We start from the raw sequence: 13,260 nt of genomic DNA, 5'->3' as shown, positions 1-13,260 counted from the left end.
GAGGATCAATATGGACAAGTGCAAGGTGTTGGACCTGGGTCAAAGCAACCCCTGGTGTCAATATAGGCTGAGGAGAATGTAAGGAGAGCACCCCTGACAAGAAGGACTTGGGGTTGCTGGTGGATGAGGCTGGACATGACTCAGCCATGTGCCCTTGCAATCCAGAAAGAATCAAAAGCAGGATGATCAGCAGGTCAAGGGAGGTGATTCTGCCCCTCAACTCTGGTCTCATGAGACCCCACCTGCAGTGCTGCATCCAGCTCTGGAGTCTCCAGCACAGGAAGGACATTGACCTGTTAGAGCGAGTCCAGAGGAGGGATCCCAAGATGATTAGAGAGCTGGAACACCTCTCCTATGAGAACAGTCTGAGACAGCTGGGGTGGTTCAGACTGGAGAAGAGAAGGTTCCATGGAGACCCCATTGCAGCCTTCCAGGACCTAAAAGGGGCTTATAATAAAGATGGGGACAGACATTTTAGCAGGGCCTGTTGCAGTAGGACAAGAGGTAACAGTTTTAAACTAAAGGAGCCTAGATTCAGACTGGACAAACTGACTATATTCAGACTACGAATCTGATTGTTACAATGAGGGTGGTGGAACACTGGAACAGGTTGCCCAGAGAGCTGGTAGGTGCCCTATTCCTGGAAACATTCAAGATCAGACTGGATGGGGCTCTGAGCAACCTGACCTAGTTAAAGATATCCCTGCTCACTGCAGGGGGATTGGACTAGATGACCTTAAAAATGTGCTTCTAAATTTCCTTAAATATATCCAAGTGTCTGAGAACCAATGCTGTCTCAAAACAAAAACATGGTAACTTCACCCCACAAGGCATGAAGTGAAAATAGAGTAATTATTTCTTCTACTTCTAAATGAAGAATTTTTTCTTTTAAAATCACAAAATTATGCCATTACTGATCAGAACTTTTATGTCTTAGAATTATCTTAATTTAAAGAGTCCATTTTTCTACCTCTCCAGCACTTATTTGTGTTTTACTTTAGTGCTGAATGAAAGCAGATCCCAGGAATAAAGTACTTGAAAATTTTCGAAGTCCAGCTTTGTTAAATGAGAATGGATCTCGTGTCATCAGATTTGCCTCTGGCATGAACTGCCTTTTAATAATCCTGCTCCTGTCAATAGGAGACATCTCTTTTTGATGGCACTGAGATCTTGTTTTCCACTCCTTGGGCCATGCTGTAGGTCTGATCCAAAACAAAACGACTCTGCCAAGTGGCAATTCCAGTCTGATTGCATCTCCCTTATGATCGGAAGCATGTGATGACTGTTTGAGCTAATGGGTGTACTGTCACCACCTATTCCTCTTGATGATGTGGGAACCTCTTTAATTTCTGCTCTTTTCATTTTAATTATATTTTGCCCTATCCTAGTGGTGAGTTGTAAGAGCACAGAAAATACTATCACCAGCTTCTTTAGCCTTTTTTCCCATGATCTTGTTTAAACAGTCAAGTCATTGTTATTCTGAATTACTACAGGGAAAAAAAAAAAGTGCCTGGCTACTCTTTTTAAATAGTGTGCTTTGTATTTCGATTAATTCTTTCATTGACGCAAGTATAGTTTTCAATGTTTCTGCTTGTAAAGTGAAGCTGCCTTACAGTCGCGAGTTTGCTTGCCTGGGGTCCTTAATGTGGAGCACAGTGAGACTACAAGGGTTGGACTTGATGATCTTAGAGGTCAGGTTTCCAACCCGGCTGATTCTATGATTCTACTGCCTTTAATAAATAACTCTGACCTCCAAATGGTTTTAGGCGTTTTAGGGTTTAATGATGCAGAGCGTTCTGGAGCAAGTAAGTGTTATCTGTTTCCAGCAGAACGGTGGGCCGCTCTCAGACGTCACACGATAGTGATCGATGAGAGGTATGGCCCTCGACAGGCCCAGCCATGCCGTGCGCTGGCTGTGGGCACAGCCATAGCCATTCCCATTTCCCATTCCCTCTCCCATCGCCGCCTCCCGCAGCGCCGGGCTGAGCAGACGCCTCAAGCTGGGGGCGGGGCCTCTGTGCCGGCGGGCGGGGCCGTGCGCGCGCGGCGCGGATCACGTGATGGTGGCCCCTCCCCTGCCCGCTCCGCCATGTTCCCTCCTCGCCCAGCGCCCGGCGGTGGCGCAGCCCGGGAGCGGGATCGGGCCCGGGACCGGCGGCAGGAGCAGGCACAGCCCCTTCCCGCAGGCAGGGATCGGCTTCCCCAGCGCGCCCGGGAGCGGCGGCAGTCCCCTTCCCGCGGCCTGGAGCCCAGTGAGGTTGCGTTCTTTTCCTTCCTCTCGCCGCCGCGGTCCCCGCTCGCTCCCCCGGCGCTGTCCGTGCTCCCGGGCGCTCCCCGTGGCTCCCTGGCGCACCTGGGGAGCGGGAGGGCAGCCGCGGCCGGGGCCGCGGTGGGAGAGGGCGCCGTGCGCTCCCCGGGGCCGGTGCGGGTGGCGGGGAATGTGGTGTGATCCGGGATCCCGTGACTCCAGGACAGGCGGTGGCTCCTCTGGGACGCGGCTCCTGGTAGGCGGTTCCCAGCCGGCTCCGGCCCGGCAGGGCTTCCTCAGCACCGATAAGAATCTCTGATCTGTCAGGGTGAAGCTCGGTTTCGTACCTGTGTCCTCAACACGTTTCAGATCGGAAAAAGAAGAAATATTAGAGTTCTCTTGATCACCTTTTCTCACTGCTGTGTACTTGGAATGGGCTTCCCACGGGGGCGGTGGGGTCAGCGACCCTGGAGGTGTTTAAGGAAGGACTGGACGTATCAATGAGTGGTGTGCCATAATCTGCTTGAGATGGTGGTGTTCGGTCATAGGCTGGATGATCTTCGAGGTGTTTTCCAGTCTAATCGATTCTGTGATTCTGTGCTGAAGACGGACAGAACTGCTCGGGGTGCCCTTGGGTTTCAGTTCTTCTTTTTTGAACCAGAGGCTCGATCCAGCCCCTCTGCGGGGCCTGTGGAGTTTCCAGTGGTGGCAGGTGGCTGTGCGGGCTCAGGTGTGGGGATGACTGGGGAGGGCAGGAATAGAGATAGGGCACGATGGGCGAATCGTTTACGTCTGGGTGGTTAGTGGGCAGTGCAAGTGATTCCGTATTGCATCTGACTTGTGCAAAACAATTGAGTGGATAACAGAAAAGTGCAGAAAAACTAGTTCTAAGAACCTCTGTGAGTGGCCTTTATAGCAAGGTTACATGTAATGAGCTACGTAGAGAGCACTTAATTTTTATTAACTTGGGTGGGATAGGCAAGTAGGGGATTTCTTGGCTAAATTTTGGTCAGGATTTAAAACACTTGTCTGCAGTTAGCTGTTATGCAGCCTCCCGTCCTACACGTTGTTTTCCTTCTTGTCCACAATAACTTACAGCTATACTAAATAAGCATGTGGGTTTTATTTGTCTTTACTTTTAAACTGTTGTGCAACACTGAAGTTGTCAGTGCTTGCTTTTTTTAGAGCAAGGGTTGTTTTGCATGGCTGGGGTTTTTTGGTGTAGGTGTTTTTTTTTCTCTTTATGATTTTTTTTGTTTTTCTATTTTTCCATGACTTTATAGTAGCTTATCAGGTAACAAGCTGTAATGGCAGACTGGAGAGAGAGCTGTTTCTCAGACATACCCAAAATACTTTTATTTCCAGAGAAACCTAACCGAAGGGTTGTACAGCTATATCTGTGTTTCATACCAACATCAAATTTATAATGAACTCTTCTTTTCCTCTGTCTTCTTTCAGATTGTATGGAGCTCTGTTCACTGTCTTAATTTTAGTAACACCTTTTCTGTGAAGTTAAAAAGTGACAGTGTATAGTAAAAAACCCCAAACTCTAGCAGTCCTTGTTTTGCTTTTCAGTGCTCAAACCAACCTTCCATTTCCTTAAGTTAAAAATATGTGCAGAGAGTCAAATAAGATATTTAGATTTCAAGCTTTGTTTTATTTTGTGTCAATCTAGTAATAAATCATGAGAAACAGATTTTTCAGCTCCTTAGGATTGGAATTTTACATAAACATTTCACAATGAATAAAAGCTTCCCAGCAGAAAGGTTTGTAAGAAGTCCTTAGGGTTGTTTTTTTTGTTTGTTTGTTTTTTTTTAAATAATGTTCATTCTCCTTGGTGTTTTGTTTTTGTTTCCGTTCTCTACAGAGTAGACAGTATGTTGGCCTGGTACAGTATAACCCACTTAATGCCTTAGGGATGGGCCTTCGTCACATAGTTATACTGGGAAGAATATGAATGTACAATGTAGCCTGACCAATAGAGGCTGCTATTACTAAGATTCCTTGAAGGAAAAGGGATACTAATGCAAGAGAATAAGATGAGCACATATGAGCAGAAATAATTGTTGGATAAGTTATTGAAAGAGTGGAAGAAGTAACAGAGAAGTAGGTTGCAAGGAGAATGTCAAATAGCTGATGCATTGTTAGAAATGTTGGACCAAGAGCAGCAGCGCTGAAGGGTGTTTTGAAATTGGCTGCAAGTAATAGAATATTTAAGTTGGAAGATGCTTAACTGTGAGCTGCTGAGAAATGTCAGCTCTGATTAAATCCCAATAAATAATAGTTTGCTCATTCTACTTCAACCTGGGGAATGATGTAGGAATTGAAGCCGGGTCTCTGTAAGATTAAACTGGCAGAGGTGTGTTTCTCCTGACAAGTTTTGCTGATTGACTTTGTGTCTAGATAGAAGTTAGAATAAAAGAAGTGATTCTGGCAGTAGGTACTGGGATGATTTCATGATCCAAGGGTTATGGGTACTGGAGGATTCCTCCCCTTGGCTGCTGCTTCATTCATAGTCCTGAGTCATGCCAGGCAACTGTTTGAACTACAGTCCTGAACTACATAGGAGTTAAAAACAAGCTTATAAAGAAGCTGCTAAATACAACTTTTTCAGTATCCAAATGAGTGGCAACAGCTGTATATCAGTTCAGTTTGGGTTGGGTTCATATTAGAAATTACGAATAAATTCTAGTGATATTCTCGTGTTAGATAAAGCATGTCTAGGCTGCTTAAAATAGAGGCACTTTTCAGATAACCTTCCAGCAAATTCTTAAACATCTCTCTGAAAGAAAACACGGACTGTCTTCATAGGAAGGAAGACTTGCAAAGAGATTAGGACTTTGATAGGTGGAGCTGAATGATTGAAGGGCTTCCAGGCTTCCGGAGAACTAGGCAGCTGACAGGTGGCTGTCAGTAAAGGGGTGTTCCTGATCCGCAGCTGTTACATCAGTGCCCTGTGGAGGGGAGGGTCAATTTGGAGGCTGAATAATGTTTGTGCTTGTAACATGTTCAAAAGTACAAAGCGTATAGCATCTTGACTTTGTATCTGGATGTTTTCCTTTGAATTGAGCGAAAATTCTTTCAAGGTCAAACAGACTTGTGGCCTCTTATGCATTAAAAAAACCATTTTTGTGCCACTTAATTGGCCAGGGCGTAAACCACTGCCTCCTAGATATAAGAACAAGGATTGGCTAAGGGGAGAAAAGTGAGAAGATTTGCTTCTGTCCTTTCTTTTCAGATTTTTGGAAAATTGCAGATCTGCTATAAGCAACAAGTTTAGAGATGTAAAAACTCCACAAATAGTAAGTGTTGAAAACTACATAGTTTTGGATTGTGCCCCTTGTGCCACAACTCTGATAGTTCTTGGGACTTCTTTTCAGATATTTTACAGAGCAGCAATTAATGACTAATGAGGTAGTGAATTTACATTTCTATTGAAAGCTGAGTGTTTCTGTCAGTCAGAATACTTGAAGTGTTGGTATGTCTTTTTAAACTATTAATATCTGATGCCAGTGTTTAACAAAATAAGGTGGCTTAGCAAATAAAGCTGTGAAAAAGCTTCAAAGCTGAAATGGATATACTGTGTATGTGTAAATTTGAGGATAGGAAGTTATGACACAGGGTTAGTTTGCTGACATAACTTATGTGGAACTGCTAATTCTGCTTGTTGGTAACTTCAGTGGGTTTTTTCTTAAATCAAAGATGTCCCCTTTTTTCAATAAGTCTTGGCTGAAAGTGTATTAGGTTGTAATTAAACATGATTAGTTGGAACAAACTTGATTCTGTCTTACTTTATCCTTCTCCAAGTCAAATAGGTGTTCTCTAACAGCTCCAGTTAAAGGACAGTGTACCGCATATCTTCAAGAAAACCTTTGGGTTTAGTCTTGCTTTTGTACAGCAGATGGTTGGTTCATCAGTGACCACTGAATGAAAATGCTGATTGAAATAAATTTTGTTGCCTGTTTCCAAGGCAGAAAGTAGATACAAGTGGAAAAACAATAGTCTGGAAATTAGAAGTGTCCTTTACATCTATTTCCTCAAGAATGCTGAGGGAAGTCAGTGGTGGTATTTCAACAGATCCAGTTTTTGATGCCTTATTGAAATAAGGGGGAGTGGAAGTGAGATATCAGTTCCTATGTGTGTTTTTCTGTTTGACTGGATTTTTTCATGGTGTGCTGTGGTGGCTGCTATCAGTGTGGTGAAAGTGAAATTATAAATAGGTCCGATTGACTTGATTTGCTTAATAGTTTATGTGGGGTTGTAGCTTGCTGACATCATAGATACAATGCAGTTACTGTGTTGGCAAACACTTTTTCCATAGAGAGAACTTAAATTCATCATTTGTCTTCAACCTTCAGTACTCTGGTGTGAGCAGATCATCCTTAATCTATGAAATTATTTTTGTAGTTAAAAAATACAAGTCTGTAGACTAAGAAATAAGACAGTCTAGATGGATAGACTAGACAAGGCAGTGGTGTTTCACTAAGCTTTGAGGGACTGAGAATCACAAATTTTGTAACGCAAACTGATTTTTCTGAGGTTACTTAGCATGTTGTCTTTAGTCTTGACAGCAAATATTTGGACTGATAATGGAAATGTTTGACTTGCAATTCATTTCACTGTTTAAAAGGGACATCCTGAAAGGCACAGTTAATTTACTTTTTGTATTATGGCATATGATCATGTTAGAAATTATATTTAGTAGAAAATGGTCCCTGTTTTTAACAGGAATATTGAAGTCAGTGATTTAAGCGCTTGAGTCCTTCTAAGTAGGTGGAAGCAATTCAGAAATCATTATCAAAATGAACCTGAGTGGGGATGCTTTTTATTTATTTGCTCTGACTTTCTTTGAATATTGAAATGATAGAGGAACATGAGGGAAAATTCTTGTTACAGACTCCTCTGTGTAGTAGGTTGAGACTACTTTTACTTTAAACTATTTGTGCAGCTCAGTAAGAAATAACTGGAACAAATAGTTACCTGTAATTCTGTCTTGCAGTTTCTGATGTACAATCAGGTGCACATTAGGAATTAAGCTTTTGTTTTGTTTTCAGATGGTGAATGATGATTTAAACTGAACAATTAAGGTAATAAATCTTCAGAAACATGGTATCAGATGTTGACCATCCCTTCCAAAAATACTTTCGAAAATCACATTATACAGATAAGTCCAAAGTATGTAATAGGATAAATAACATTAATTCTCCAAGTGTCTTAAGTATTTTATAGTTTTCTTTGTTGAACTGAAAAACAATTACAAAAATTGAGCTTTTTAAAAATCTTATCTAAAGATGTGTAAGCAGAGAAAAAATGCAGCAGTCTACTGTGCTGGAAACTACCACTCTGGTTCAGCAGATATCTAAATCACATAATCACTGAGGCTGCAGATGAGTCCCTTATATAGTAATAAAACTATAATTGTATAAAGACTTTGCTGCTTTCAAACAAAAATACTTCTTAATACTTTTAACATGCTTCTTTGCTGCTTCAGGTCCAGCTTGTAAGCACTTATTTAAATGACTGAATATATATTCCATTATTTTGTATTAAAAACTTGACAAAAACTTAAAAGCTAGCCTAGCATGACAGTTTCTGATTTGGAAGCTGAATGTTTTGAAAAGTAAGGTGTCCTGCAATATCCGGTTGAGATAGTTAGTTTCGGTTAGTCCTGGGAAGACTATTTCTGTAGCCTTTGTGTGAAAGGACCAGTTTGTTCCAGTTGAAAAGACACTTTTAATAGTTTGTGGTTGGTGTGTAATTGTCTGCCCAGTAAAACTAATTTGATGGTCATCAGTCTCTTACACCTCACTGTAATGGCCCACATAGCTGGAATTGTGCAAAATAACTTTTGCAGGTTCTTTATGCGTGAAAGTACTAGATACTGTTAACACTTTCCTTACCTGTATTTTGTTTAAACTGTGGCCTCATGGACAATTCTGTGATAATAACTGCCATTGTTTAAAATGCAGAAGCTAAAGAAACAAGTGCTTAGTACCAGTCAGAACTACTTAAGCCAGTTATTTATTCACATTGTGTCATCTAGGGAACTTCTGTAGGACAGAAAAAATAAATTATAGCTTGTTCCCTACACTGGAGTGGAAGAACAGGAGAACATTCAGTACCCTCTGTTCTCATGAAAGCATTATTTATTAAGAAGGAGCTCCTATCTAATGGTGTAGCTTAGATAACTTATTCATTAACCAGCAGTAGAAATGAGGGAGATAAATGAATACACAGGACCATTTTCAAGAGTTAAGCATAGAATCTGTAACTCATATGCAGGTAGTCCAGTGACTCTGCTAAGGCTTTTCACGTACATTAAAATGTATGTGTTCATACCCTGAGCCATAGCAGTTATCCCCTAGCTCTCTGAAGGGTAAATGAACAATCTACTTGTTGCTCCTATGCAGTTTTAACATTGTTGTGATACAAATCTGTACAAAATTAAAGATTTATAAATATTGTTATTAATTACACAATACGAATTGATTAAATTACTTGCTCTGAACAGATCTTTAATGGAAGCAGCCAGGTCCTTATATTTTGAAATTTCTTTGTGTTGAGGCTTCAAAGTATTCCTTCTGTCTTACTGTAGGTTGTATCTAGCAAATAAACACTCAAAGATGGAAAGTCACTGATATAAAAATTCCTGAAATTTCTCACTCCCGATGTAGGCCTTGATTGTAAGGCGGCATAGAGTCATATGACTCTAATGCCAGCTTGTGTCAGGTATTAATTCTAGAGTCATACTCTGTGGGTGATGTATATGCCAGTAACACTAATTACAACTAGCAAGACCGCATTCCTTCCTTCAAAGGAAAGAGACAGACTAGGCAACTTATGACCCATTTCCATTTTAAATAGATGCTATTTTCAGAGAAGCCTGTTTGGGCTGAATACTTTGAGCTCTTTTACTATCAGGCAAGTTTAGAAACAGCAGTTCTCCTCATAGAGAAACTTAAGTTTGGGCTTGTTAAAATGAAACTTTACCCCCAAGCAATTAAAACACCATTTTACAGTATTAGATAAACACTGTGGCGGTGATAGCAAAGGTTGGGCTGGTACAAAGCACTGATGAGCAAACTACTTTAATGCTAGAGGTTTTGTGTTTTTTAAAATTTATTTTTTAAGTCTGACAGTTAAAAAGCCTTCATTAGTTGCCATCCCTATGCTGGCAGCCAGATTATTCCCTAGCACTTCCAGACGTTTTGACATTTTTACTATGGGAAGTTGACACCTACTAACTGAACTGTCAGAGTAGGCTTGACCTCAGTATCTGGCATCTTGAGTACCATTGAAGTAGCAACAGTGAATTTGCTTTCTTAGGAATTGTAATAGTATTCCGTTCATCAATGCTGTTGTGCAAGGAGTAAACTATAAAATATTGAATGTTTGTCTACTGATATCTAGTCATATGACTTTTAAAATAAAATTACAGCATTTGCATTTGTTCTATAGATAACTGTGTTCCCAATGAGTTGGTTTAGAATAACTTTGCTAATGAAGTACAGCACTGAAGTTTATTTATGCTCTATAAAGTTTTCTCACTCCACTTTTTTTTCATGGATCTTTTTCAGTGAACATAAATGAATCATTGCACTTGTTAAATGTGATGTGATACTCCTTCTGCACAAAGGGGGGGTGATTTGAAGAGTTTGGGGCTTTTAAGTGTTTTAAGTGGCAGACCAGTAATTCATGCAGTGTACTGCTTAGACTGCCATGCAGATTGCAGTTTGTGGAAGAGACACCTCTTATACACGGTATTTTTGAGAGGATATTCTTATTGGAGTATCTAGACTTTACCTCTTTAGTGTATCCTTTTGCTTTCGTACATGAAACTTGATGTTGGTGGACTTTTACACATTCTAGATATTTCTGTGTGCAAAATTTGCTGCTTACGACTTTCCTTTTTAATGATTTTCTTAATCTTTACAGGTCTAGGGAATCAGGAGGATCTTTTCCTGTAACAATGGCAGCAAAATCATCGCTCCTTAAAGTAATACTGCTGGGAGATGGTGGCGTTGGGAAGAGTTCGCTGATGAACAGATATGTCACCAACAAGTTTGATGCACAGCTGTTTCATACAATAGGTGTGGAATTCTTAAATAAAGAGTTGGAAGTCGATGGACATTTTGTTACAATGCAGATATGGGACACAGCAGGTCAGGAACGATTTAGGAGCTTGCGGACTCCTTTCTATAGAGGTTCTGACTGTTGCCTGCTAACCTTCAGTGTGGATGATTCTCAAAGCTTCCAAAACTTAAGCAACTGGAAGAAAGAATTCATTTACTATGCAGATGTCAAGGAGCCTGAAAGTTTCCCTTTTGTGATACTGGGTAACAAAGTTGATATTGATGAAAGGCAGGTGTCTACAGAAGAAGCCCAAGACTGGTGCAGGAATAATGGCAACCATCCCTATTTTGAAACCAGTGCAAAAGATGCCACTAATGTTGCAGCAGCCTTTGAAGAAGCTGTTAGAAGAGTTCTAGCCTCTGAAGATAGATCAGATCACTTTATTCAAACAGATACAGTAAACCTTCATCGGAAACCGAAACCCAGTTCATCTTGTTGTTGACTTAAATTTCTTTTTGCCAAATTACTGTTGACTAGCTTGCTCTATAAACGAATGGGGAAGGTGTAGTAGATAAAATAACAAATGGGTTTCACTCTAATATTAAAATTGTAATATTCTGCTGCTTTCATGGGGGAGAAAAAAAAAATTCCCTTCATGAGTGACCTGTTACTGAATTAGTGACACTTTCTGTTTAGGAAGATGTCAAGTAAAAACATAATATAAGAATGTAATTTGTCAACTTTATTCAAATGATAAATACTTTGAATATAATTAAAACTTGAAAGTTCTGGAAGCACTACTTTGGAGAAACTGTTCTGGAATTCAGGCACAAAGATACTTTTATATGTGTATATTTTTATGAAACCAGCATTCCACTTTTGTTTCATTAGACATCAGTTTCTTAACAATGCTAGATATTAAACTTCAGTCTCACTACATTCCTTTTGCTGTGAGTGGTACTTCATCTCTAAATATTATAAGTTAACATAAATTACCTCTAGGTCTTCTAATTACCTAATGTTGCTGTAATTTATGTAGGTTTTTAAGTAGGAAATAAATTTCCTACATATTTAATGTCCATTTTCTTTTCATTTACTCTTCTAATGCTGCACTAATTTTTCCAGCAGTTTAATTCAAAATACTGATGATTTTTAAAGCTAATGTGTCTTTGCCTTAAGTCCATTCTAGCATGTTTCTGATCAATAAGGCGAAAAATTGAGTAACTTAAGTATAACCAACCATTTTTTGAAAAATAAATGCTTTATTCAGTCAGCTTTAACAGCACTTGAAAGGATCCACATTATGACATTTTTTAGGAAAATTTTTAGTGTACAGCCTTAAAGTTCCAAACCTCTTGTTCCTGTTAACCTGAGCTATGAATGTGTTGACCAGTAATAACCTGCACTGTGAACTAAGGATTGGCAATATGTAGAGAACTCAGGAAGCTCTTGACTTACAGTAGATTTTGACAGCTTTCAGCCTAATACAAGTATATAATAGTTATATAGATAGTGTTTGAGCTGAATTTGACCCTTATTTAAATTGCTGTTTTAGGATATGGACTTGTACATTTAAGATAATATCTTTTATATTACTGAACTCATTTCATAATGATGAACAGGAGCAAATTCTCTGTTTAATGGAGTCTTTTTTGCAGTCATGCAGACAAAACCACAGAAGGTAATTTGAGGCTTTCAGGTGCAGTCTGTAGTAGAATACTTCTATGAGAAATTGTTCAGTATTGGCCCTCAGAGTAACCACTGTCCTAGCAGTAGCAAAACTGATAGTGCACTACTGCTTCCATCTGTAATCTGACTGCTGACAGGCACACAGGTACACATCTTGTGGACTGAAAAAGGAAGTCTGAGGCCTGTAGGACAGGCCATGTTATTCATTAAACAACTGCTTTCTGTACAGCAACTTTTTTGTTCCAGTAGAAAAGCCTTTATTGAGAATACGATACCAGCAAGCATTTTCTCTTGAAGTATCTGATCGGTCTGTACCGGGTGTACTTATTTGGAAGTAAAGCTTGCAAAAACAAACCCTCTTTGTCACTCTTAGTACACTTTTTTGAATGCATTGTATTCTTGCTTGAACCTGTCTAGGGCAACTTTACTCTGTAGAACTGCTACTCCTGCTTAAAAGTACATCTTTTTACCTTTTGTGCATTTCTAAGCTGATTCATTCTTGCAGTCCTGCATATACAGCAATAGAACTGTGTTTTAAGCTTCAGTCACTGAGCAGCTAAATGTAAGTTGAACTGCTACTTCTGTTATGTTTAATTTCTAGTCAATGAATCAAGAGATCTGTGAAGAAAATCGTAGCTAAATGGTTCCTAATCTTAGGGTGAGAGAGCAAAAAGCTTTAGAAATGAAGGTTGCTTGCATTAAGGGCTACTAAGCTAGTGACATGAAATTGTTGTAAAACTACTACCTTACTACTTAAAGCTTCCTTTAACATTCATTTTAGCAGAGATTAAGGTTGAAACAAAACAGGAGCTGAAGGTACTGTGACTAGAGTATATGACTATAGATAACCTTAATTTTTTCCTTTTAGCAATTTTATTTGAATGATGAGAACCATTGTGGTCTTTCTTGTGCCAAGGCATCCATCTGTGTCTTCCCATCTGTCCCCTTTCCATGTAACATCATGGTTACCAAGCCTCCATCTGAGAATTAGGTTTAATAAAGTTAAATAAAACATAATCCCATAGAAGTGTATTACTCATGCCCTGGGAGCTGTTGTACCACAATGGTACACTAATCACAAAAGTGGCTGTAGTAAATAATACAGTATAGGGATTATGTTGAGGTCAGGAATTGGTCTCACAGCAAGACTACTGAGTACTTACAGAAGCAAAAGTCTTATAACAAGCAGTTATAGGTACAAAAAAAAATATAATGCTTAATAACAACCATTCATTTCTGTACTTTGTAAA

At 39.7% G+C, this 13,260-nt stretch overlaps 1 protein-coding gene across 4 annotated transcripts; it reads left to right on the top strand.

Annotated features, from left to right (window-relative positions):
• The first annotated feature begins 2,093 nt into the window (after window positions 1–2,093).
• Window positions 2,094–13,042, top strand: RAB9A (RAB9A, member RAS oncogene family). Of its 4 annotated transcripts, XM_027725214.2 has the most exons (3): window positions 2,219–2,257; window positions 7,303–7,335; window positions 10,184–13,042. In XM_027725214.2, the coding sequence occupies exon 3, from the start codon at window positions 10,218–10,220 to the stop codon at window positions 10,821–10,823; it is 606 nt and encodes a 201-aa protein (XP_027581015.1). In that variant the 5' UTR covers window positions 2,219–2,257; window positions 7,303–7,335; window positions 10,184–10,217; the 3' UTR covers window positions 10,824–13,042. The 4 variants fall into 4 exon arrangements, with proteins under 4 accessions (XP_027581018.1, XP_027581017.1, XP_027581015.1 ...); XM_027725217.2 differs by lacking the exon at window positions 7,303–7,335 and having other exon boundaries at window positions 2,094–2,252; XM_027725216.2 differs by lacking the exon at window positions 7,303–7,335 and having other exon boundaries at window positions 2,094–2,257.
• The last annotated feature ends 218 nt before the right edge of the window (window positions 13,043–13,260 follow it).

Source organism: Pipra filicauda, unplaced genomic scaffold (genome assembly GCF_003945595.2).
Source record: "Pipra filicauda isolate LSUMZ 115617 unplaced genomic scaffold, ASM394559v2 scaffold180_size1756469_pilon, whole genome shotgun sequence".
NCBI classification, from domain to species: Eukaryota; Metazoa; Chordata; class Aves; order Passeriformes; family Pipridae; genus Pipra; species Pipra filicauda.
This window is presented reverse-complemented; position numbering and strand designations above follow the sequence as displayed.

Bases quoted from the DNA above. Each gene is read 5' to 3' on its own strand.
- RAB9A (XM_039379931.1), top strand. From the start codon at position 7,365: ATGTTGACCATCCCTTCCAAAAATACTTTCGAAAATCACATTATACAG. The intron at 7,424-10,183 runs GTATGTAATAGG...TAATCTTTACAG, and splicing joins ATTATACAGATAAGTCCAAA to GTCTAGGGAATCAGGAGGAT.